Genomic DNA, 23,151 nt, shown 5'->3' on the forward strand with positions numbered 1-23,151 from the left:
TACAATGGTGCAGAGCCAATCGTTCTTTTATAGCGTGGCAAAAAGCTCAATGTGAGTTGATCTGTCGGCATATCCAGAGGCTGCTGAAGGTTTCTCATTCTCCTCACCAGGATGGACCTTGTCTCAGCGCCCCGTGGGGAAAGCCCGCCGTTGAAGACTCCGCTTGTGGAGGTCGAAGCCGCGGAGGTTGAAGGGACTCTCCCGGCCGAAAACACCGTTCCTGTGGATGAACAGGGCTCGGTTTCTCAATCTGAATATGAGACTGACAGCGATGCCTTGGATGACGAGTGGGAGACTCAGTCTCTTTACGAAGACGCCATCCAAATGCTCCGTGATGACCAGCTTCGCGACGGAAGTAAGTAAACTCTATATGCCCTAGGCCAACAAAAGTTCCAGTGCACTGACGGTGTCTCACCTGTTTTTTGTTTTTTTTTTTAGCAATTCCCGGTGCTTGTACCCTCGAGGAAGCTGTTGAGTTTCGGAAGCGACTTCATGAAATTGGCAAGGCACAATTCGTGGAGGAGACGATTGCTCGCGACACAGTGACTGCGAAGAAGCTTTGTACCGCATTTGGGATTCTACCTCCTGCTTTTCTTGATGGTGCACCAGACGCGGCATTCCATCCTCTGCTGGCAATTGCAATTTCTCGGGAGTTCACCAGGCGTCAGAAGCTACCCCAGTATAACTCGATTGATGATGCTGTGGAACTGCTTCAGGAATCGAAAAATATAATTGTTCTGACTGGAGCAGGTGTAAGTGCTGCGCTATTTTATAATCACATTCAAGGAAATCTGATGGTCAATTAGATCTCTACCAGTCTTGGGATCCCGGATTTCAGATCCAAGGACACTGGACTCTACTCACAGTTGGAGCACCTGGGTCTCAGTGACCCTCAGGAAGTCTTTGATATTCACATTTTCCGAGAAGACCCCACTATCTTCTATTCAATTGCGAAGGATATACTCCCGACCGAAAAGAAGTACTCGCCGACTCATGGATTCATTCGATTGCTCCAGGATAAGGGGAAGTTGCTTACCAACTACACCCAGAATATTGACAACATTGAGGCCAATGCGGGCGTGCTTCCCGAAAACATTGTGCAGTGCCACGGTTCTTTCGCGAAGGCTACTTGTGTCAAATGTCATCACAAGGTGCTGGGGGATGAGATCTATGACGAGATTAAGAAAGGAGTTGTTCCTGAATGCCCCCAATGCCGCAAGCAGATTGAGGAAGATGCGGTGAAGCCTCAAGGGCAGAAGCGGAAACGTAGCGGCAATGGGGCCCACAAAGATAGGAAGACCGATGCAGAGGACAGCTCTGACGAGGAAGACTACGAGATACCTATTCCAGGGGTGATGAAGGTATTATACACGCATATGGGTTGTATTTCAATCACTAACTTCCCTCGAATAGCCGGATATCACATTCTTTGGAGAAGATCTCCCCGATGAATTTGGGCATCGTCTCCTTCACCATGATAGGGACAAAGTGGACTTGGTCATTGTCATTGGGACTTCGCTGAAAGTTGCTCCTGTTGCGGAGGTCCCGGGCGTACTGCCACCTCACATACCCCAAATCTACATTTCTCGCACCGTAGGTACTCAAACTGACGGAATTGAATCTGTGTGGCTAACATGGACATATAGCCTGTATCACACACAAATTTTGACATCGATTTACTTGGCGACTGCGATGTGGTGGTATCTGAGCTTTGCCGTCGAGCCGGGTGGGACCTGAACCATGAGATGATACCCGCTGATCAGAAGGTCGACACCGCCCCGGTCTTCGGATATGGCTCACGACATGTATTCAATGTTAACGGCTAGCATAGCGGAGGAGTTTCGGGTCAGATGGTTATTGAGCTTTAGTCGTTACCGATGGCGTCATGTTATGATATTCGAAGGTTTGTGGAAAGAATGTTTTCCGAGGTTTGCGCTTTTCTTTTGCGTTATGATTGAGAGATTCCCATGCCTGGATGGCAATTCTGTTGCTGGTATGCTTGTTGAGAGACGATACCTCCGATAGAGAGCATATGTGTGTTTGTGTATTTTATAGAACGATTATGGCTGACCTGAACATATTCAATTTTAACCGAGAATGGAATTTACGTACATCTTCTAAAATATATTTGGTTTTATTTTTGATTTTCTGAATAATGGTTGTAGCTGAATATTCCAAGTTGTAACGGCTGGTGTAGTTGAAAGTCCAACCGTCGCCCAGTTTCATTCTCTGGGAGGAAGAAAAAATCTCATACCACAACCTTCATCTCAACACTAATCAATATTTCCCCGCGCAGCACCGGAAAAGACATTCCATGCCACCTCTTCCTTTGCTTTATTCTCCAAAAACATAATCTCCGAGATATCCAGCTCGAAACCCAAGTAGTGCACAAAGGATGGAATACCTCATCCGCTTCGCCCAAACGCATGAGACTTTCCGACGACCGGAAATTCAGGCGCTAGCCTGGCTGCACAATATAGACCTTGAGATTGTTTCCTACAATGAACTCGTGAGTCCTCATTTCCTGCTGTTTTTTCCGGTGCCTCTACCAAAGCCTGATGGTCTATGCTGGGTTGCAATACACCCCGCTCTACCGAAAGGAAGAACATAATATGAATCCTCACACTAACAACACTCCAGTCCCCATACTGCGTCGTAAGGCTCCCAAATGAAGAAGCAGCACGGACTCTTGTCTCCCGCAGCATCCTAGTAAAGGATATCTTCGAACTCTGGGGGCAGGGCACCACTTATGATGCCGTCCATGCCGATGTCCGCAGCAGAACGCAGCATCTCTGGGCTCAGTACAAGGAGGTACCATTCCGGTTCACAGTGGAGACATTCGCTGGAAAGCGCAGCTCATCCCAAAAAAGAGACATTATACAGTCATTTTCTTACCTTGGTTTTGAAGGCCCGATCACCTTAAAGAACTTTGAACAGGACTTCTGGGTGCTAGAGCAGTATTACGATATTACACATATTCCAGCTGCGGAGAAATCGCAACATCCAACCAAAGGGTCAGATCCAATAAATATATACATTGGTCGCTTCGTCTCAGAAAGCAGCCGTGAGGTCATTAACAAGTATGACTTGAAGAAGCGGAAATATATCGCCACTACATCCATGGACGCCGAGTTGAGTCTAGTCACTGCAAATATGGCTGGCGCGGCACCAGGAAAGTTATTCTATGACCCTTTTGTTGGAACAGGTAGCTTCTGTGTTGCTGCAGCTCATTTTGGCGCCCTTTCGTTTGGCTCTGATATCGACGGGCGAAGCTTCCGAGGGAAGGAAATGGCGAAGTGGAAGACCACAGGTGTACAGCTGAACTTCCAACAATATGGAATCACCAGCAAATTCGGTGATCTGTTCACATCAGACTTGACGAACACACCCCTAATTGACCGTCAATTTCTTGACGGTATTGTTTGCGATCCGCCTTATGGAGTGCGCGAGGGCCTACGGGTACTAGGGTCGCGAGACGGCCGCCCCAAGGAAGAAGTCATTATCGATGGAGTGCCTGCACATTAGTAAGTTCCATTCTCTTTTTCCATCGTGAACAAAAAAGTTAATACTACATAGTCGGCCTGGGTACATTGCCCCTAAAAAACCGTATGGATTCGAAGCCATGATCAACGATATTCTCAGCTTTGCGGCCAGAACCCTAGTCACAGACGGACGCTTATGCATGTGGATGCCTACGACTAGCGATAAAGAAGCGGAGTTTCCGGTTCCAATGCACCAAGATCTAGAAGTTATCAGTATCTCCGTTCAACCGTTCAGTAATTGTAAGCAACGCACACCAGGGATTACCATTATGCCTTGCCTCGATATCGGCTGACTTTGCGGCCACTCTATTTAGGGACACGACGCCTAATCACATACCGGAGACTGCCAGAAGGTTTTCTGTCGGACATATCCTCAGGGCGCCAGAAAAGCGATGATAACGGCGTGTCAGCCGATGATTTGAACGCTTTCAGAAGAAAGGTAAGTCCATTACATTTCCATTGACCTTTATATATGAAGACATGATCTAATACTTTTAAAAAGTATTTCATGAAGAACCCAGACCCAAAACAAAACAAGAAAAGTCCAACCCCGGCAACACAGTGATGGCTAGTCCACCTATGGACCTGGAATATTCTATACTTATGGAAAATCAGGCCATTTGCGCCTCATTTCCGGCTTCAAGACAAGCTGCCGGGAAACAAGATACCAAATAAACAATAAGGCAATAATGCTATATATGCCCTTCAAATCTATATGATATAGTCCATACTCACTATCTATAATCTCCCCTTGCCGCCAGCCACACCACTCTCAGCATCCCGAAACTCCCCCTCCAGGTCAATCCCCTCCACCTCCTTAACTCTCACCACCTCCCTCGCAACCTCCTCCCTCAAAAGCCGTACTAAGTCCTCCGCCTCCTCATCATCCAAGTCCTCTCTCTGCCCACGCCCAAACATAACAAAGCTCATTTTCGCCGACGTAGACGCCTGACCTAACGGCGGTCGCGGCACAATGTGGAAATGCACATGTGGGACGACCTGCGCAGCTCCGACGCCTAAGAAGTGTGTCAGTTGACTAGTTATGACAACGAAGATGGAGATGGAGATAAGAATAGATACCGTTATTCTGGACCACATTCCAGTTCCAGCTCGGACTTGTAAGAGTATCTCCACTCGTGCCATTCCCGTTACTATCGCCACTCCCACTGCCGCTCGGATCTGTATCAGTGCTCTCCCCGAATACCGTTCTCATCACGGCGCGCGAGAGTATGGGGAGCCATGTACCGAGCTATATAAATATCATCAATCCAATCCCATACAGTCATATAATGGCGTGCCCAAGAAAAAAAGAGGGGGGAAGCAGCAATGGCGAAGATAGCATACCTCGCGACTAACCCTTACCCCCACCTCAGCCAACTTCTCGTGATGAACCCGTGGAACAACGAGCACATGGCCCCGTGTCAAGGGCATAATATCGAGGAAAGCAAGGACATGTTTCGTGGAAAGTATTAAGAAAGCATGACCGTCTTCGCCTGGGCCTGGTGTTGGGGTGGAAGGGGAGTCGGCGTTGGCGTTTGGCGTTGGTTGGAGATACGTTGACGGGGCCACTGGGTGATGCGCAGTAGCAATTCTACAAAAAACGCATGAGGACATTTTTGTTGGCTACTTTTGTCCGAATGGTCCCAAGTAGGAGAATATAGATAGTCTCGTCGAGGGGGAACGTTCAATGAAGCAGAACGCAGCGAAGCAACCTCGGTTGTTGCCGATCCTCCGCCTGCTCAGTTGAGCCACAATAATATATATTGTTTTGTCAAGACAACCATGTTTATCCCACCAAGGGAAACGACGTGGCTGCGAAAAATTTGTTCAACTAAAACCTGCAATTATTGGGCTCAATAGTACTGAATTCGAGTATCGCTGAATCTTGGAAAGTATCATTAAGCAAAGGTGAAGCATCCCGAAGGCACCCAAGAAGTTAGAGAAATGAATAAAAAAAGCAAGTATTGAAAACAAAGCGCCAGACACCCCCCGTGAAGCCGAAGAATGCCAATGTTCGCAACTGAAACAGGAAGCCGTCGTAAACATATGCAAGAGTTGCCCTATACCCATCACAAAAAAAAATGCCAACATATTCAAATCAACCAACTCCTAGCCTCAGGACTCCCCAAGACCGGAATGCCCAGACAGTTGAGAACTTCTTTAATCTATTCGTGGTCTTTGATGGAGCTGTATGGCTCTGAAAGAGCGCTGTCGATATACATGTGGTGATATTTCTTGGCCCATTGTCGTGTCATGATTGAGGCTTGCGGGGTGTTAGCATATAAACAAGATACTACAAAGTAATGAAGAGGCTCACCTTTGAGGAATTTCTTGCTGGCATATTTCTTAAAGAATGCTTCGTGGCAGACGGGGCGGTGCAGATAGTCAACCATCAGCCGGAAGACAGGGTCGATTTCTTCTTCGTTGTAGCCAGCGTAGTGAGATAGAGTAGCATCCTATATATGAGTTAGTAGGCAAATTCTTGACATAAGCAGTGGCGCAACTTACCCATGGGCCGCGATCGAGGATGAGGCGAGCCAGGTACATGGATGCTGCACCCACTTGGCTCTGGGGAAAGCCAAGGAACCTGTGATCAAGGAGACTGATTTCCATCAAGTATTTTCCAAGAGTACGCGTTTGGATATCGTAGTTGTCTGCCTTCGAAATACGGCGAAGGAAGTTCATGGGGTTGGGATAGCTCATGTTGTATTCGAGAGTTGCAAGGATGTGACGCTCAGCATCCAAGATCTCCTTATCCGTGAAAGTCTCGTCGGCGACGTGACTGAAGTTTGCAACGTGTGGTGAGAGGACTTCTTCGTACTTGGAAGCAATAAACATGGCCGCAACGCCGACCAGCTGAAGGCGGTCCAAGGCCACCACCTCAGCAGATAGGAAACGATCAATAATGTTGACAGCAAGGAAGAGGGTTTCAGGAAGGAGGCGGAAGCGAGTGTGGACTTCAATGAGCCAGTCGACAAGGATACCGCGCATCTTCCACTCGAGATCGGGTTGGTGGTCGATGTATTCGGGGTTTGGCAGCGTTTCCATCTCCAGGTCGTGAAGGTAATCGAAGATCTCTACCACATATTCGGCGGCCATCAAGGGATCATCCAGGTCCTCGGTGTCTAGGTCGGCAACAAAGTCCTGAGGGGCTAGCTCTTCTGATTGTGTCCGTGATTTGACGTTCTCTTTCAGTGAGACGACCTCGGCCTGCTTCTCCACAACCTTTTCAATATCAACCTTCTTGCGTGGAGGTTCTTCTTGCTGAAAAGACTTCTCCTGTAGCGACTTTTGGCTGGAAGTGCGCTTCATCGCGCTTCCCATACCAGATCCGCTTCCGGGGCGCTTTGCCTCTGTGGCAGGCTTCTTTGCATTGTTATCCTTGGCTCCCAGGGCGGTACGAGACATGTTGCTACGGCTGAGTTTCTGAACGCCTCCAGACTGCATAGTGGCTTTTGATGTTAGACCAGTCTTGGTTGTGGCCTTCTTCGCGTCCTTGGTCTCGCCGTTGTCTGCCTTGCCGACATTGCTCACATCGCCAAGGGCAGCGCGTTTCCTTTGCGTCCCAGTTGTACCTGTGGCGGCTTTCTTTGTCTGAAGGGGCTTCTTGAGGGCCCCGTTGGCAGCAGGGACATCTGATGTCGTCAAGGCGGCGGCTTTGGCTCGAGTCACACGCGTTGACGGACCATTCTCATCGTTTTCATTCATAGTGCCTCGTGTGCGGAGGTTCCGTGCCTGAGCAGAAGCCAAAAACGTTAACTACAACTCTTCGCGTCGACGAGCTGAATCGATCGAATAGCCGATTCGTGACGCGTCTATATCATGAGGAACCAGGAACCTTACCGGAGGCATAACGAGAATAGGGCGAGGAGCAGTAAAAAAGCCCTCGACGGATAGGAGAAAGGTGAAATTATCAAGATAGTGTCGAGAGTTCTGTGAATGCACGTCGCTGGCGTTCAGTCAGCATTCTCAACGAAACGACCAGTGGAACCCCAAATACCCAGGGGATGGCAGCATTGGTGCACGTACCAGACGCGAGTATGTTAACCCCCAAGCAATCAGTTGAGATAATGCAGGGTGGAAGAGATAGACCGAGAGGAATGTGGAACAAATCCTTCGAACCTCAATGTATATGGGTTTGTTGATGCTGATCGGGTGCTCAATTGAGGTAAATCACGTAGCTTCAAAACGCGCAGCTCTCTTTCGCAAATCAAAATACCGTAAAAAGGGGGTATAAGGTGGTTGCAAAAGTAAAGTATGAACAGTAAAGCGACAAGATACAAAAAGCAAGCGTCAAAGATGCGTGAAGTAGAGGCTGCGTTTGAAGGTATGTTGATGGGGGGGTGGATGAGGTAGGAAAAGACGGTCGGCCACTTGACAGGGCACAGGCGATGTTTGGCCCTACTGTTTAGCGCGGAAGTCAGCCAGGCTGGGAAGGACGGATGCCCCACAGCACAACTTGGTCGAGTCGCGAGGAATTACGTCGTGAAGGCGTGAGTATGTACGCGGTATATGCAGATGCGCCCAATATTTGGCTATGTACGTTGGGGACGAACTTTTCCAAGAGTATTTGAGAAGAGAAAAGAAGAAGGCTTCGTGATGGTGAAGACGAGAGGGATTGAAGGGGGGAAAGAAGTTGAATAAAAGAGAGCTGCTGCTGCCCAGGTGCTGGTACAGTACGAAAGCGTAAAGTAACCTTTCACGGACTCGGGAATTGGTGTAGAAAGGGCGTGGTATAATGGTAATAGTACGGTTCGGGCAGGGAGAGCACCAGCGGAGCGGAAGTTGTCTAGGCGATGAGGTCGAACGTAACGCGCCAAAACGTGAAGCAGCGCGGCACGATCACCAAAACAATAACCCGTTGCTGGGCAACTGCGGCCTGTCTCCCCGACGCGCGTGGTCTCGTGATTTTTACATCAGCCACAGCAAAGTGGGATATGGCGGTGCAGGATCACGTGAATATTACACAGCCACATCAGCATATTATCCGGAGACATTTTTGCTCAGCCGGAGCCGACAGTGCTGCTGGCAGTTGCAATTCGTCACAGCGCCTCGACAACGCTTCTGCCGGACTGACCGTGCTTTGAAATCTGTGCGAGCATGCTTGAGCAATAGTCTAACCGGTCTCGATCCATACGATTTTCCGCATCTGGGGCCAATTGGTTCACCCTCCCATATTTTCTTTCCACACAGCATATCGTGCAATATGCTTCAACACAGGGTCGCCCTGAGGGGCATTCGACTGCCATTCCGATGCATGTCCTCGCCTTCTGTGCGCGCCTATTCTACAGGTGCTCAGCAACCAACAGAACCTGCCTCAAGCTCCGACCTCGATCCCAGCCTTGCATTCGCTCCTCCTCCTATTCGCCTGGATTCCACCATTAACATGCGAAAGTACACACCGCGTACGCCTGGTCTTCGACACTTGCGAAGGCCTGTAAATGATCATCTGTGGAAGGGTCGGCCGGTACACAAGTTGACGTTTCCCAAACGTGGACAAAGCAAGGGAGGTAGGAATAACACGGGCAGAGTTACCGTGCGGCATCATGGTGGCGGACACAAGCGCCGTATTCGAATCATCGACTTCAAACGAGATGCCCCTGGTCCGCATCTTGTCGAGCGCATTGAACACGACCCCGGACGGAGTGCCCACATTGCACTGGTTCGCAGCAAAGAAACACAAAAGTTAAGCTATGTCGTGGCTGCAGATGGCTTGAGGGAGGGCGATGTTGTGCAGAGTTACATGGCTGGTATCCCTGAAGACCTCTGGAAAAGCATGGGAGGGGCTGTTGACCCCGGTGTGATGGCTGCCCGAACTGCCTGGAGAGGTAACTGTTTGCCTCTACACATGGTTCCTGTTGGAACACTTATATTCAACATCGGATTGCGCCCAGGCGGCGGTGGACAACTTTGCCGTAGCGCCGGCACATATGGGACGCTCATTTCCAAAGGTGTTAACCAGGTGAATGCAGCCGACAAAGAAAAGCAGGAAACCCAAAGCGAAACAGAAGAGCCGAAGCCATTGACGCAGCGCGAAAAACAAATCCGGGAACGCACCCTTAACCATGTCACTATCCGGCTTTCCAGTGGTGAGGTCCGTATCATCCATAAAGATTGCTGTGCCACCGTTGGTGTCGCTAGCAACCCGAACTATAAGTACACCCAGCTAGGAAAGGCGGGTAGATCGCGCTGGCTTAACGTCCGGCCGACGGTCCGTGGTCTTGCCATGAACGCTGCTGACCACCCTCACGGTGGTGGACGAGGAAAGTCCAAGGGTAATGTTGACCCGAAAAGTCCTTGGGGTCTTCCGGTATGTAAACTCACGCTTCCATCACGGTTACTTCACCCTTTAATACACCACGCTAACTGGACATACAGGCGAAATCCGGATACAAGACTCGGCCCAAGTGGAAGGTCAACAAGGCTGTTGTTATCCCCAGAGTCCGTAACCAGGGCAAGCGCCGCAGAGGATACCACTAGACGCATTCGCGTTCGTCTCAACCCGGACTTATGGAATTCTTCTCATCCATTTTCTGTAATTATTGTATTATACAAATGTTTGCCTACTGAATACAGGCTCTGTCGCCTTGTCCAGGGGTTCCTATCTCGCTGTTATACTTGGGCTGAGTTCGTTCATGGTTCTTTCTGCGACGGCGTTGAATTTGTACATTACGGGCTACGATAGAAATACATAAGCCTGCTTTCCAGAAGTTATCTCCCCGAAGTGATTGGACTGTAGTTGATCCTGCAACACCATCTCAGACATCAGGAAGTCGTTGGGACTTGGAATTCTGATGCACGTGCTTGTGTGACACCGTTGGATCCGGGATAAGAAGCCCAGGCTAGCTACTCTGAAGGATGTAAATTCGTAGCTGTCACTGGTTGAGCATACAAAATGCCAGTGCGAATGATGGATTGATGCGTGGCGTCGTTCGTATCCGCTTGGTTTTCCCCCAAAATGGTGAGTGACCGAACTTCGATGGCAGCTCCAGCCGTGGCGTGGTGGTTCTGCTGCCTATTCCTTCAACTTGTCTTAATCATCAACCCATCTATCCCCCCTACTGTAACCAGTTATCGGCTTCACTCGTTCCCTCATGCGGGGTCTCCAGGCTGTTGACACTCCACTTGCCATTGAGGTTGAGCACCTCTAACTCTCAGCTTCTGCCCGACATTCGAAATCTCGCGCCCGTAGCGTAGCGCCGCTGCCCCACGACCCGACCATGGCGAGCTATCTCGACGATCAAAGCCAGCTGCAGATCGACTTCGATATCCCATCCTCGCATGCCGGACAAAATCCTACGAGCTATAATTCTGGACAAGCCGCTACGGATTCCAATAATGGCGACGGCAGCTACGTCCCCCGCCCAAAGCGCATTGCGTGCGCTGTTTGTCGGCGGAGGAAACTCAAATGCGATGGGAGGAAGCCCAGCTGCGGGACTTGCTCGCGCCTAGGCCATGAATGCACATATGATGAGGCGCGGAAGAAGAGTGGACCGAAGAGGGGATATGTGAAGCAGTTGGAGGCCAGGTTAGGTGCGTTTTCGCGTCGCCACGCTGCATGGTTATGAAGTTGATGCTAACTCTGTTCTTCTACTCTAGCCCAGGTCGAGACGTTATTGAAAACCCAGGAACCCAGTACCACTGCGGCCCCAAATCAAGAACAAACCTTTTCCATCAGTATGCCAAACGAGCCCTCCGGTGCCGGCCTGCATGTGATGGGAAGTAGCCTCCACAACTCTATTAATTCAATGTCTCCGGTTGAAGGCCAGCAAGTGACTGAGCTACCCACATCATTTAAACCAGAGGGAGTTGATGCAACAAGTAGCTTCGGATGGGATATGATCAGTTTGGGCTTAGAGGAGCCTTTTCCGGCTCGTGAGGTCATTGAAGAGCTGTATGTCTTGTCTCCGCATTTTTTCATGCCCACAATTCTCATGTTTTCTCCAGGAACCAAATCTATTTCGAGAAGATCCATGCCTTTATGCCAGTAATACATCGTCCTCGATATATGGCCACCATGAATTTCGCTCCTACTTCACGACCTCCAGCATGTCTGCAATACATCGTTTGGGCCCATGCAGCGGCTGTCAGCGAAAAATATTCCAACTTGCATGCACTCTTTTACCAGCGTGCTCGGAAGTACGCTGAGTTGGATCAAATGAAAGGCCTTGGGGAAACTATTCTCAGTTTAGCTCATTGCCAGACATGGCTACTCATCGGTTGCTACGAGTATAAAATGATGTTCTTTCCTAGGGCATGGTTAAGCGCTGGGTCAGCTTCTAGACTAGCCGTTATGCTTGGGTTGCATCGGCTAGATGGCGAGGGTCTCGAGGTTAAGCAGTGCTTACCACCAGCGAGAGATTGGACGGAGACGGAAGAGCGGCGGAGGGTTTTCTGGATGACGTTCTGTGTTGACAGATATGCAAGCATTGGGACTGGGTGGCCCACTTGCATAGATGAGCGAGATGTCAGTTGTGCCCAACATAGCTAACGATTGATAAGGCCCAGGGAACTAAACAGTGACCAATAGATCTTAACAAACCTCCCAGCGAGTGAAGAAGCATTCACCAATGGCAAAATGGAGCAGACCGCGCGCCTAAGTGACGTTTTAACGGGCGAGGACCTGTCCACCTTATCGCCCTTCGCAAGCGTGGCATTTGTCTCGTGCTTGCTGGGCCGAAACTTGACGCATCTGCATCGGCCTGAACCCCAGGACAACGACAACGATCTCAACGGAGTTTTCTGGCAGCGTCATAGGTCCCACGATAATATTTTACTTCACTTCGCGCTGTCAATGCCGAGCCACCTGCGACTCCCCGCTGGGATGGGCGATGCGAACGTTCTCTTTTGCAATCTGGCTGTCCACACTTCCACGATATGTCTCCACCAAGCGGCGATATTCAAGGCCGAGAAAAACCGCATGCCGGAACAGATTATCCTAGAAAGCAAACGAAGGTGTATCGTCGCGGCTGACCAAATATCAAGTATCATGAAAATGGTTAGCTCCATGGACATGAGCAAAGTAAGTGGACATAATTGCGTGTATCTCATCGCACAAGTTAACGGGCCTCTAGATGAACCCTTTTATTTCATTTTGCGTTTATGTCGCCGCTCGTGTCTTTGTACAATATCTAAAATTCCGCCCTGATGATACGGCCGCCCGCTCTTCGTTGCAATTTGTCTTCGTCGTTCTCGACGCTCTGAAGAATCAGAACCCTCTCACCGAATCCTTCCTGTGTCAGCTAGAAGTTGACATCGAAGGAACTCCATTCCAAGATATCCGGCTACCGTCGGCTGGACAGCAGACTCGAAGGTCCTTTTTTGCGGGCCATACATATGGAGAGGTAATACACATATTCCCCTAACGACGGCATAATTAGCTAAATTTATGGCGTCTCAGACCGCACCACATACTGGGACACTGAACCGTTCACTCGCCGCAGGCAAAGGATGTACCGGAGCCAATGCTCAAGTATGGGACCCAAATTCAAAACCTGACAACCGGGCTGGCATTCCTGCTTGTCTTCCCGCGCGCCCACGGCCCCAGCCCTCGCGGCAACCAACCTCGACATCGGCTTCGACGGTACCACCTTCGAGCTCGTTCAGCAACCTTCCGGGCTTTAGCAAAGCCACGTTTAACCCTAGTGAAGGCACCACAGGAACAGGCGTCCTCTTCGACATCGAGCCTCCTTCTCGCTTCCACGACGTAACGAATTCCGCCCAAGAAAGCTCCACCCCATCAACCATGAACTCATCTAACACCTCATTCATGAGAATCGACAACAACCCCTCATCCCCAAAACACTCCAAGCCTTCGTCACAATCACAAGATACCCCAGTTCGAGACTCTGCAACGGCAACAGCAACAGGAGGATTCGATGCAACAAGCCTGAACCAGTTCCTAGAATCCTCAAATCAAGACCCCAACACCAATAATAACCCACTATATTCCATGGGATCAATACATTCATCCGCCGCCGCAGAAAGGCCACAGCAGAATATGCCTTCCGCTTGGGACTTCCCCATTAATGTTACCGGAGATCCTAACGACCCCAATGCCGAGGCCATCGATCTGATGACGACAGATATGGATGGGTTCAGTGGTGCTCAATGGGCTCATATCATGGGCTCTGGGGGTTGGAATCCTTGATCGTGACAACACTTCTGTGAATTTCAAGTATACATGCGTCTCTACCTACTTATTACGATATACTTTTATGACTTGTGAGACTAAGCCTGGGGCTAGTTGGAGTTTTGATTCTGGTGTTTTACAAGGCTAGCGACTGATAGCGTCTGGGAATAGAATAGTAGATCTGGATTGGGTGGTTAGGCTGGGCAGGGGTTTGTTGTGTATTTTGTAGATACTAATGAATATAATGGAATCTCGTCTCTAGATTTATACGTTAATCATTTTGTCCATGGGCAAATTATATGTAGGCTTGTTACGTTTGTATTCATTTTCATCTTCTCAAATAGTAGTATATATATTGTATAAATAAGGGCAATACTGTCACCCATTCACAGTTATCATACCCGTACATTTATCATGGCCAATATAAGCTCATGATCGGCGCATTCAGATGGAATCGGCACTATAAATTGCCACCACCGGCAGCTCCTACAATCCTCAGCCCTCCCGGGCCCGAGAAATCCGCGGTTGTCGAATAAGCCAACCAATACCTTGACGGATGCCACGCAACAGCAGAGATACCTGTATTTGATCCTCCACCTGTTGGCACTGTATGCACACTCTCGCCTGTTTCCGCGTGGAAGATTTCAATTCCATTCCCGCCACAACCGGATTCGTCGCATGCGCCGCAAACGAAGCGTCCGTCGAAGCTAAAGCTTACCCCGCGCACCGCGCCGCCATTGCTACTTGAGACAGTGCGGCGACAGATCCAGTCTGTTGTGTCCCAGAGAGAGATGAGGGCGTCGCTGCCACCGACGGCGAGATAGCGGCCTGTTGGGGCGAGGGCGATAGAAAGGCAGGCCGATGTGTGGGCGTAGAGGGTGTGGAGGGTTTCGAAGGAGGGGTAGGACATTATTTTGACGGTGCCTTCGCCGGTCGTTGCAAAGAGATGGAGGTTGGGGGACTCGTTGGTTGAAATGTGATGGGAGAATGTGGTTGCGTTGGTTTGGATTGGCTGGGGGTGGGAATCGAGAGTCTTGTATATGGTCGATTTGGAGGTGTTGTCACTGACAGGGATATTTGGTGATGAAGGCGATTCAACGGATATCGGTACAAGGGTGTCATCCTGCCATTATGAAGTATGCGTTAGATCCAATGGCTGACGGTTGCGCGAGAGCGATATTCTACCTTTCTTCCAGCGATAAGGACCTTGCCGTCGGCCGACCAGCTTAAAGTGAATGCTTCCCCTCCGACATCTAGACGGCTCACGCATGTTTTTGAGCGTACATCCCATATCCGTACTGTGCCATCGCTAGAGCAGCTTGCTAGCTCTGAATCGCGCGCCGGATTAAAGAGAACCTTCTCAATGCCCGCTGTATGACCGCGTAGTTCAGTGGAATATCTAGGTTGCGAGCGCTCCGGATTCCATATTCGAAGGGTGCGATCGGCAGAACCTGTAGCAACGAGCTGCCCGGTAGGATTCCATGCGATTGAGCGTATTCTGTGTTATCCTATAAGCATGAGCTTCCGCTTCTTTTGTAGAGGTCTGTTTCTCCCTGGCGCACGTACGTATGAGAGCCAGGTCCCTTTGCAGCCGGATCATGATAGCTTTGCGTCCTCAGCGATCCGAAGGTAAAGCTGAAACGCTCCTTGGGAAGTAGATTTCGCCGCGTGGGAGCCATTTTTGTATCTACTGGTGTAGCCAGCGGAGGCCCCTCGGGGCAGGCGTTTCCGGAGTGTTTGCACGTGGGACGACAGGGGTTCCAGGCACGCAAAGGAGCAAAATCGTGATCGCAGCAGTATAATATAGCGAGCAATTGGTAATAGGAGCAGAAACTGGGTTGCTAGAAAGGCGCGAAACTTGAAGCTTGAGAGGACCATCACCAATGATTTTCAGAGTCTCGCCCGTGACATTGGGGCCTCAGTGCCTGAGGCAGGAAATTTCTTCGAGGCCTTGAACGTCTCCCAAAAATCCGTAATCTGTATCTACTTTTGGACGTTCACACTGGATATTCTCGAGACTTTTTATAACATCACCTTATTGGCTGTTGAGACACAAAATAATCCTTGATAAGGCTGGATTTATATTGCGGAGTTCATGTTGATGCTTGGTACTCTTTTGTCATACCAACCCTTGGAGAGAGAGAGAGAAAAAAAAACATTTTACGACAGAGCTTCTACATTCCTTTCACATCCAAGCTGTCCGGTACTGTTGACTTGAATTTACAATTGAGAAGCTATAATGTTCGGGTTAGAGGATGATGATGTCTCTGGGCGCGAAAAATGCTACACCACTGTGGCCCAGTTGCCTCAGTTCATTGATCCCAAACAACCTCCCACCAAGAAATCCCCATTCTCCACGATTCTAAGCCATCCACTCGTGCATACGGTACCTCAATATCCCCCAGCCCCAATCTCGTATAGCATAATAACCATTCACTGACTGTCTACCAAGGTCGAAGTCATCCTGCCCAAGAAGGCCTATTCATCCATTGAGAGCTCATTGAACTCCAAATTACAAAAGCTCCGATATGCTCGCATTTCCATGACTCTCTCCTCCCTGATAGATGAAGGCTTCTTCAACACCTACATAAAAAAAGGTACTGCAAAAGTTCTATAACCTCGGACAGCTTTGACATCTCGTGCACTGTGACAGTGATTATGTGAAATGACATTGTTATTTGCATATCCATACACCAAATTATTATTTGCTGACTATTGAACTTATATTAGGAAATGTTCTTATGTTATCTGAGGGTCGATCAGGGCTGGACAATGTCTTCTCTCTTGTAGATGGTAAGCCATCGGAACACCCTCTCACAATCAAACTTGGCTGACCCAAGTACCAGGCGTCCTAAAACTTGAACTGAGTAAGGAGATTTATGAGGGGACCGGGCTAACCGGAAAGCCCATCCGTTATGGAGGGAAGAAACATGGAAAGGAGAGATTCTGTAAGCTTTTCTTGCACAGTATACATTTTCATTAGCAGCCAAACTGATGAGTTTTGCAGTGGTCGAACTTAACCTACGGCTACCATCAATGTTGCATGGTAAGAAGGGATTTCAGAGGATAGAGTGGGCTTTTAAAAATGTCCTAAACAATCCTGTAACATGGTTATTTTTCGACCTAGGAACGGAATCGCTCGGTGTAGCCAAAGGTACTGGGCATTGAAACATTCTCATGCAGGTCAATGCTAACCGGAGATAGATGATACGACTTTAAAGGGTAACAACCCTGAAATAATCCCCTGCGAGCCAGTCTACACTACTAAAGAAAATATTACAACGCCCTCGTTTTCTGATATACAATTCACGAACGAAACGCCCGAATCAGAGTTGAAGGACCTCTGTGTCGAGGTCTCTGAGTGGTTAGGCATGGTATCTCTCCAGTCTCGACGAGTTTCTGCAGATGACGATATAGACCCATATCTGTGCCGATACGATACACCGGATATAGGTGATGCGAGTGCTTCTGATCTAATAACTCTAAAATGGCACGGGTTTATTCCCTTAAAATGGATAATACATCTGTTCACTACCCTTTTGTATGTTCCACCCTCTTATATCTTCGAACTCATGAGATGAATAGTGCTGACAATCGTAATAATGCAGCCGTGAAACTGGCCCCCGGGTCTGCAAGACTCCGCCTTGGTTCTCTCTTTCCGCGGGTGCCCTAGGGAGAGGCGCCGTAGAGGGTAGGGATGGGTATACGATAATGGTGTTGCCTGCGGCTGCTCCAGAGGACAAAGATGCGAAGGCCCAGGATGCTCGGCACTTTATTTGTTGGGAGTATGTTGGTGCGTCAATTATATAGAAATGGAAATGAACTTTTGCCCGGACCCTGCCATGGGCGCCAGTTCAACCAAGTGCTCTCCATAACCACAGTAACTCTTACTTTAGCTTAGGGCTTTACTCCTGGATATTAGTGATTTGGTGGCACAATATAATCCCCAGATGGGGATTATTCAATATGCCAATGTCTTGAACCGCTCAAGTTAGAAAGTTGCAGACAGCCTAGAATCGAAAGGTGATCATCACCTGGCAACTATGTAACTGAACTTCTGTTTGGTCATACGCTATCATATGCCGCTATCCAATAACCCAAGTGATACCATCCAGTAGAAACCCAACCAACAATAAACCAACCCAATGCCTATGGATATCCTCAAAAAAAAAAAAAATGTAAACATATGCAAAAAAAACGCCACATGAATTGGTTCGAACCAAAAGCGTAAAAACCCCCGATCACCCCACAAGATCATTCACCACATCTTGCAACACAGGCTTATTCCCAAGGATCTTTTGACCACTCAAGATTTTCAGTCCCTTCTTCGCAGGCTTTTTGAGACCCGACGATGATTGGCGTTCTTGAATGGGGCTCAATGGATTGCGAGGTGTCTTCTTCACCGAGGGACTTTTGTTTGGACTAGGCGTGAAACGGTCGTATGTCGAAATAGGGACCTCGCCGAATATGTGATTTTCCGCGGCGCTTTTCGGCAGATCGTAAGTCCAGCCTCGCTGCTCCACCAGCTTTACGTATTTCCCTAAAAGTTCGTTCCCGTTGCGGAGGGTGTTTTTGCTTCCTAAGACGAGAAGTTTGGTGCGTGCTCGTGTGAAGGCAACATTGACTCGGCGCCAGTCACTCAATAAGTCGCCGACATAGTTTTCCTGGTTGTTTCGTACGCAGCTCAAGATAATAACTTCCTTGTCTCGTCCTTGGAATTTGTCTGCAGTGTGCATTTCAAGCTCTGGAAGATGGTGCCGGAGGTTCTGTTTGAGAAGTGAGAGTTGACTGCGGTAGAATGTGATGACGCCGATACTGCGCGCCGGAATGTCGCATGATATAAGTGCCTCCACAAGTTGAGTACATAGGGTTGCTTCGATGGGGTTCACGATCCGTGAACCATTGGCAACCTCGCGAGCGCCTGTCCCAAGTGTGTCAGTGTTGACGAGGCAAGTCTTGGTTGAGGGATCAACCAGGTCACGTAGCCAGCAGCGGCCTTGGCCCGTCCCCAAACATAATTGGCGACTGTGACTTGTTTGAGAGAAGTCGTTAAGGTGGTGCTGCTTGAGACCACCAATGTTGAGAGTCTCCAAGGAGCGCGCAGAAACTTCTGGGGTACCACACTTCAAGCGACCCGAGTATATCAAGGTGTTTGAGAGGAGCATGATGTCTTCACACATTCGATATTGATGTTCGAGGTTGACCACCGACGAGGGATGTGTATCGGATAGTAGCTTGAACAAACTGACGTCAAGTCCACCTACCTGTGCCTCCTTGTTTTGCACCAGTGGTGGAAGTTGATAGTGGTCCCCAACGAGGATAAAGGTCTTTGCCATGCGAATAGGTCCCAGACACACCGGCAGCGTTATTTGGGATGCCTCGTCAACGATACAGTAGTCGAAGACGCGTTGATTGAATATGTTGTGACCAACCCCAAGGCAAGTCGTAGCAACGACTTGTGAGTCTTCGTATGCAGACTTCAGTTCGTCAATGGTCTTCTTGGGCGCAGCTGCGAGTTCAGCGAATTGCTGAACATCCGGATGTACTTTGGCCGCTGCTCCAATACGGAGAATTCGCATGTTGTCATCTCGAATTTTCAGCAAGATGTTGTCGACTGCAGTATGTGTATAAGAAGTCAAGAGGACACTTTTCCCTTGAGCAACCAGAGCTCGAAGGATGTGGGCAATAGTCGTCGTTTTGCCAGTTCCCGGCATTCCCAGGACCAGCGCATAGTCCTGCGCGCTCATAACCTTGTTTATTGCTTGCTTTTGGTCAATATTTAGGCCTGCTTTGTCCAAACCGGACAACTGAGGCACCTTGTTTTTAAATGTAGGCGGCGCTCCTTCAACGATTAGTCGTCTCAGCTGACCGGCTTGGAAGAGATCTTTCTCCATCATAGCAATGAGGTTGCTTCGAACAATAGCCATGCCATTGCTGAATTCATCCTTATCTAATCGATAAAGCGTTTCCTCTCCCGGTTCTATTGGGGATGCGGTAGAAGGAGCGCTGCCGTCCGTAACTTCCATGATGCCTCGGAATGACTGGTTCATTTTAGCATCGAACCCATCTGACCTTGTTCTAGCACTGTGAAGCCTTCGATCCACTGCGACGGTGATGCGCCGAGGGCTGGCCTGCACAACATATCCATTGGCCAGCGCGAAGTGACCCATTTCATCTGAAATAACGATGGGTTCTCCGACAGTTATCTGGGATTCGGTGAACGAAAACGATGGAGACTGTTGCTTTTTAATGAAAGTATAGCGGTATCGATTGATCTTCGATCCGTCTTTGTCTTCGCAAGTTGTTCCAGGTTCAATCACGATATTGCCAAAACACCGTCCAAGCGCTTCCCGTTCATGACTGAGCAGTGTCCACAGTTCTCTCTTGAATCTCATCATACTCACTTCTTCCTTCGTAAGGAGGTCATCCCATTTTCGGAAGAAGTCGCGGTGCGATGTATTCAAATGCTCCATTGCTTTCACAAACTCGTCACCAAGGCCGCTGGTCTCGCCGTCTCCATCGTCGACAAGTTTGTGGTAGATAAAACAAGCCGTTTTTGAATAGCACCTATTGCACATCGAAGGCCTCTTGATCATCGGCGGCAGATGTGATCTCTGGCGCACATACCCGGCAACACGATTGCGTTCCTGTACCATATGCAAGAGTTCATGCCGTATGCCTCGAATTCGCATGATTTTTGACGTTTCCAGGTAATATAGAAGGCCAAACGTAACCTCCACATCTGCTCAGAGAAGCGTCGGTAAATGTTATTCAATAGATAATTTTCGGCTGGTACTTACCGTAACGATCAGAAAGTAACAAGGTGTACAAGGCGGTTTGAGCTCGATGAGCCTGGTTCGTCTCTTTATTGCCGGTCTTAAGCTCGAGGGGCACAATCAAGTTTTTGTCCCCATCTCCCTCATTGCAGGCAACTTGAACAGTGGCGTCGATATTGCCTTTGAGCCCATACATCGGTGACCAGATGTGCTCCTCCACCTCCAGGAGTTTATTGACACTCAGTTTCAGTTTCGAACTATTCCTGTCTTCCACGAATGATTGTGCCTGTTCCAAGTTAGATAGAGAAGTGTTATACGGTATTTACGCCTGTACTTACCCCTGGCTTTGGTCGTAGGAAGGCGTCTGCCCAGTTTTGTATGCCAGGAATCCTGGCCATCACATGGTCAACAGCTTCATTGAGACTCATGTGAATCAGATATATTTCTTCCACGTGTTTGACTGCAACATCTTCAATCAATGCCCGCATGGATGCCGTGTCCCATTGGTTCAATTTCATAGCCTCCTGGAAAACCTCATGAAATACGTTGCCGAATACTTGCGGCTTGCCGATATCCGATGTTCGTTTGATACGATCCTGTAGCACTGCTCGTCGCTGGCAGCTGATTGAGTCTGCTATGACTGTCGCAGATATAAGATGGTCAGGGTGAATTATAATCATATTTTGAGCGTCAGTGACAATGCAATGACCCATCGCATCAAATTCTCCAATCAAGTGTATGTAGGATTCTTTATCGCACGGGCTATCGAACCAGGAGTCTCGAAGCACGATGACCTTCTTACGTTTACTGTTTTCATCCTGCACCGACAGGATCTTTTTGATAAAGTCAGTTCAGGATAAGGCATTGTAAGGGCGAGCAGCAGCAAACCTTCTCCGGCTGTAGACGCCCTTTCTGAGTAGTATAGGTAGAATCAGCAACATCCACAATCAAGTAACGCTTGATAGCTTTGCGACTTCTATAGTTCTATTTATAAGATACTTAGCAAAGACCTAATGAGTGTATTGACTAAGAGCCACGGACATCATCTGGACTGTCTTCACCTTGTGGGACGGGCTGATCAAAGCAGTCCATGTCAAACTCATCGGTGTCGAATTCATCGCTGGAAGTTGTAAACTGTTCTTTCGTTCCGTTTTGTAGATCATTTGCAATCGCCACCGGCATTTCCGTACGTTCGTGCGGGGGCGGGTGCTTTGATATTGGAGATTGTTGTTGAATTGCGTCGGGGCCCTTGTAGCCTGAGGTTTGATCACAACCCGCGAGGATTTCATCGATATTATCCCCGAATCCTTCAAAATCGTCGTCAAACTCATCAACGTCAAATTTATAGTCGGTATTGTGCGATGATTCCTTATCTGCCCGCGGACGTAAATCAAGATCGTTTTTGTCAGGAGATTGATCATCTGCTTCTGAAGCTAAGCCTTGTCCTGTACCAAGCACTCCTTTCGTGCCCACTATCCCAGTGGACTCCACGAAGGGATCCATCGAAGCCTCTGCTAGTCCAAGGAACTCATCGTCCAAGTCATCGCCACCGAAATCGGATGATGACTCTTGTAAAGGCTTCTTATTCGTGGGAGCGTCAGGTGCATCAACCATATCCTCATCCATGCTGGCCGGGGGTTTGGTGATTTTTGTTTCCAATGGTGATGCTGATCGACTTCGACGTGTCTTATTGTGTATTGTCGTTGGAGTAGTCTTCGGGGCGCCCGCTTGCTTGGAAGGGGACTTTTTAAGACTCCTTTCCATCTCCTTGACCAGCGAGCTAAAGTTGGAAGCTTTGAGATCCTTTGGCACCATTATATTGCTTCTCGATCGTGAAAATATAGTTCGGCCTTTTGTTGTTCGGTGACTAGCTTCTTCGATTTTCCTCCTCTTCGTCGTAGAGCTAGGCCACTCGGCATTGCAGCTGATTGATCGTCTTAACCCTGAAGAGTCCTGACCTGCCTTTGCCGATCCGGGTGTATGCGGAGAGGACGATAGAAGGTTTGCAAAGCGTGGCTGTTGAAGATCTGGAACGTGTGTACCTGTTTTGGCTACATAATTATTCCAAAGATCTGCTGCGAGGTCATTCTGTGGCGTCTTGAGCAAAGCCTGGAAAGACTGCATGTCAAACGATCCCTTTCGGGCACCCTTGGAACTGGCTAACGGAGAGCTGCTTGGAGATACGCTATGGCGGCGCTTTTTGCCTTGCGTTGCGGGTGTTTGAGTGCTTGGATTCGAGCTAGGAAGAGCATGTTGCCAAATAACGTAGTCTTCTGGCGTAAATTCTTGCCCTACAGGCGCCCGGCTAAAAGCATCCTCTGCATTGCCGATAAGGTCTGCCAAAGGCAACCTATTACCAGGAGTCTGCGGGCAATCTTTGATGGGTTTGCTCTCTGCAATCCCTTGTGATTGTTGTTGGCCATTCTGCTTCGATTCTTCTTGTTCCACCACCCCATTTAACCAGGATGCCTGGTTCTCTTTGTTTGGATAGCCCTTTTGTGGGGATGTCCTCATGATCGGTACTTCAGTACCATTATCGTTATCACTTTTGTATCGGAAGGTATCTAGTTTCGAGCGTGAAGCTGTGGAAGCTGGGATTGGTCCCTTATAAATGGGATTCATGTTGACACTCTTTTCCCCGCAGGCACTTTGCGGCAGGGCATTTCGAGGGGATCCTGGCTTCGTAGTAAAGAGCGCGATC

At 48.9% G+C, this 23,151-nt stretch overlaps 9 protein-coding genes across 9 annotated transcripts; 5 read left to right on the forward strand and 4 right to left on the reverse strand.

The window, feature by feature from the left end:
* Positions 1–111: 111 nt before the first annotated feature.
* ASPVEDRAFT_138561 (putative histone deacetylase SIR2) lies at positions 112–1,826 on the forward strand (the record flags this gene model as incomplete). The annotated part of the gene is made up of 5 exons (XM_040807504.1): positions 112–355; positions 439–752; positions 807–1,361; positions 1,414–1,593; positions 1,647–1,826. The coding sequence occupies 5 exons, from the start codon at positions 112–114 to the stop codon at positions 1,824–1,826; spliced, it is 1,473 nt and encodes a 490-aa protein (XP_040671445.1).
* A 569-nt stretch (positions 1,827–2,395) lies between these two features.
* ASPVEDRAFT_894673 (tRNA (guanine-N2-)-methyltransferase) lies at positions 2,396–4,194 on the forward strand (the record flags this gene model as incomplete). Its single annotated transcript, XM_040818620.1, has 5 exons — positions 2,396–2,509; positions 2,641–3,524; positions 3,577–3,782; positions 3,857–3,981; positions 4,045–4,194. The coding sequence occupies 5 exons, from the start codon at positions 2,396–2,398 to the stop codon at positions 4,105–4,107; spliced, it is 1,392 nt and encodes a 463-aa protein (XP_040671446.1). The 3' UTR covers positions 4,108–4,194.
* Positions 4,195–4,349: 155 nt separating this feature from the next.
* On the reverse strand, positions 4,350–5,150 carry ASPVEDRAFT_113121 (uncharacterized protein; the record flags this gene model as incomplete). The annotated part of the gene is made up of 4 exons (XM_040805611.1): positions 4,350–4,558; positions 4,623–4,670; positions 4,710–4,791; positions 4,887–5,150. Coding segments are annotated over 4 exons (603 nt in total), but the record flags the coding sequence as incomplete, so codon positions are not given.
* A 557-nt stretch (positions 5,151–5,707) lies between these two features.
* ASPVEDRAFT_138457 (B-type cyclin nimE) lies at positions 5,708–7,250 on the reverse strand (the record flags this gene model as incomplete). Its single annotated transcript, XM_040807489.1, has 3 exons — positions 5,708–5,805; positions 5,860–5,998; positions 6,051–7,250. 3 exons carry the CDS (start codon positions 7,248–7,250, stop codon positions 5,708–5,710), a joined length of 1,437 nt encoding a protein of 478 aa, XP_040671448.1.
* A 1,310-nt stretch (positions 7,251–8,560) lies between these two features.
* ASPVEDRAFT_174854 (mitochondrial 54S ribosomal protein uL2m) lies at positions 8,561–10,258 on the forward strand. Its single transcript, XM_040808765.1, has 2 exons — positions 8,561–9,852; positions 9,921–10,258. Exons 1-2 carry the CDS (start codon positions 8,749–8,751, stop codon positions 10,020–10,022), a joined length of 1,206 nt encoding a protein of 401 aa, XP_040671449.1. The 5' UTR covers positions 8,561–8,748; the 3' UTR covers positions 10,023–10,258.
* Positions 10,259–10,762: 504 nt separating this feature from the next.
* On the forward strand, positions 10,763–12,907 carry ASPVEDRAFT_138114 (putative C6 transcription factor Prf; the record flags this gene model as incomplete). Its single annotated transcript, XM_040807459.1, has 5 exons — positions 10,763–11,075; positions 11,142–11,436; positions 11,490–12,009; positions 12,073–12,564; positions 12,617–12,907. The coding sequence occupies 5 exons, from the start codon at positions 10,763–10,765 to the stop codon at positions 12,905–12,907; spliced, it is 1,911 nt and encodes a 636-aa protein (XP_040671450.1).
* A 1,056-nt stretch (positions 12,908–13,963) lies between these two features.
* ASPVEDRAFT_64675 (WD repeat-containing protein) lies at positions 13,964–15,542 on the reverse strand. Its single transcript, XM_040815742.1, has 3 exons — positions 15,241–15,542; positions 14,860–15,172; positions 13,964–14,797 (listed from the first exon to the last, which is right to left on the reverse strand). The coding sequence occupies exons 1-3, from the start codon at positions 15,351–15,353 to the stop codon at positions 14,135–14,137; spliced, it is 1,089 nt and encodes a 362-aa protein (XP_040671451.1). The 5' UTR covers positions 15,354–15,542; the 3' UTR covers positions 13,964–14,134.
* A 126-nt stretch (positions 15,543–15,668) lies between these two features.
* Positions 15,669–17,676, forward strand: ASPVEDRAFT_174862 (ribonuclease P protein subunit p40). Its single transcript, XM_040808766.1, has 7 exons — positions 15,669–16,060; positions 16,127–16,271; positions 16,405–16,467; positions 16,521–16,622; positions 16,682–16,828; positions 16,879–17,215; positions 17,283–17,676. The coding sequence occupies exons 1-7, from the start codon at positions 15,914–15,916 to the stop codon at positions 17,482–17,484; spliced, it is 1,143 nt and encodes a 380-aa protein (XP_040671452.1). The 5' UTR covers positions 15,669–15,913; the 3' UTR covers positions 17,485–17,676.
* A 3,620-nt stretch (positions 17,677–21,296) lies between these two features.
* Positions 21,297–23,072, reverse strand: ASPVEDRAFT_138409 (bifunctional ATP-dependent DNA helicase/ssDNA endodeoxyribonuclease DNA2; the record flags this gene model as incomplete). The annotated part of the gene is made up of 2 exons (XM_040807485.1): positions 21,297–21,434; positions 21,522–23,072. 2 exons carry the CDS (start codon positions 23,070–23,072, stop codon positions 21,297–21,299), a joined length of 1,689 nt encoding a protein of 562 aa, XP_040671453.1.
* Positions 23,073–23,151: the final 79 nt, after the last annotated feature.

This window comes from Aspergillus versicolor (genome assembly GCF_001890125.1).
Source record: "Aspergillus versicolor CBS 583.65 unplaced genomic scaffold ASPVEscaffold_9, whole genome shotgun sequence".
In the NCBI taxonomy this organism is placed as follows: domain Eukaryota; kingdom Fungi; phylum Ascomycota; class Eurotiomycetes; order Eurotiales; family Aspergillaceae; genus Aspergillus; species Aspergillus versicolor.

What these genes read in the sequence shown, in the direction of transcription:
- ASPVEDRAFT_174862 (XM_040808766.1), top strand. Translation starts at nt 15,914, where the DNA reads ATGTTCGGGTTAGAGGATGATGATGTCTCTGGGCGCGAAAAATGCTAC. An exon ending in GCCATCCACTCGTGCATACG is followed by an intron (nt 16,061 to 16,126) that starts GTACCTCAATAT and finishes CTGTCTACCAAG; the next exon opens with GTCGAAGTCATCCTGCCCAA. An exon ending in ATCGCTCGGTGTAGCCAAAG is followed by an intron (nt 16,829 to 16,878) that starts GTACTGGGCATT and finishes AACCGGAGATAG; the next exon opens with ATGATACGACTTTAAAGGGT.
- ASPVEDRAFT_64675 (XM_040815742.1), bottom strand. Translation starts at nt 15,353, where the DNA reads ATGGCTCCCACGCGGCGAAATCTACTTCCCAAGGAGCGTTTCAGCTTT. An exon ending in AAGGGACCTGGCTCTCATAC is followed by an intron (nt 15,173 to 15,240) that starts GTACGTGCGCCA and finishes AGGATAACACAG; the next exon opens with AATACGCTCAATCGCATGGA. An exon ending in TCCTTATCGCTGGAAGAAAG is followed by an intron (nt 14,798 to 14,859) that starts GTAGAATATCGC and finishes TCATAATGGCAG; the next exon opens with GATGACACCCTTGTACCGAT.
- ASPVEDRAFT_174854 (XM_040808765.1), top strand. Translation starts at nt 8,749, where the DNA reads ATGCTTCAACACAGGGTCGCCCTGAGGGGCATTCGACTGCCATTCCGA. An exon ending in AAAGTCCTTGGGGTCTTCCG is followed by an intron (nt 9,853 to 9,920) that starts GTATGTAAACTC and finishes CTGGACATACAG; the next exon opens with GCGAAATCCGGATACAAGAC.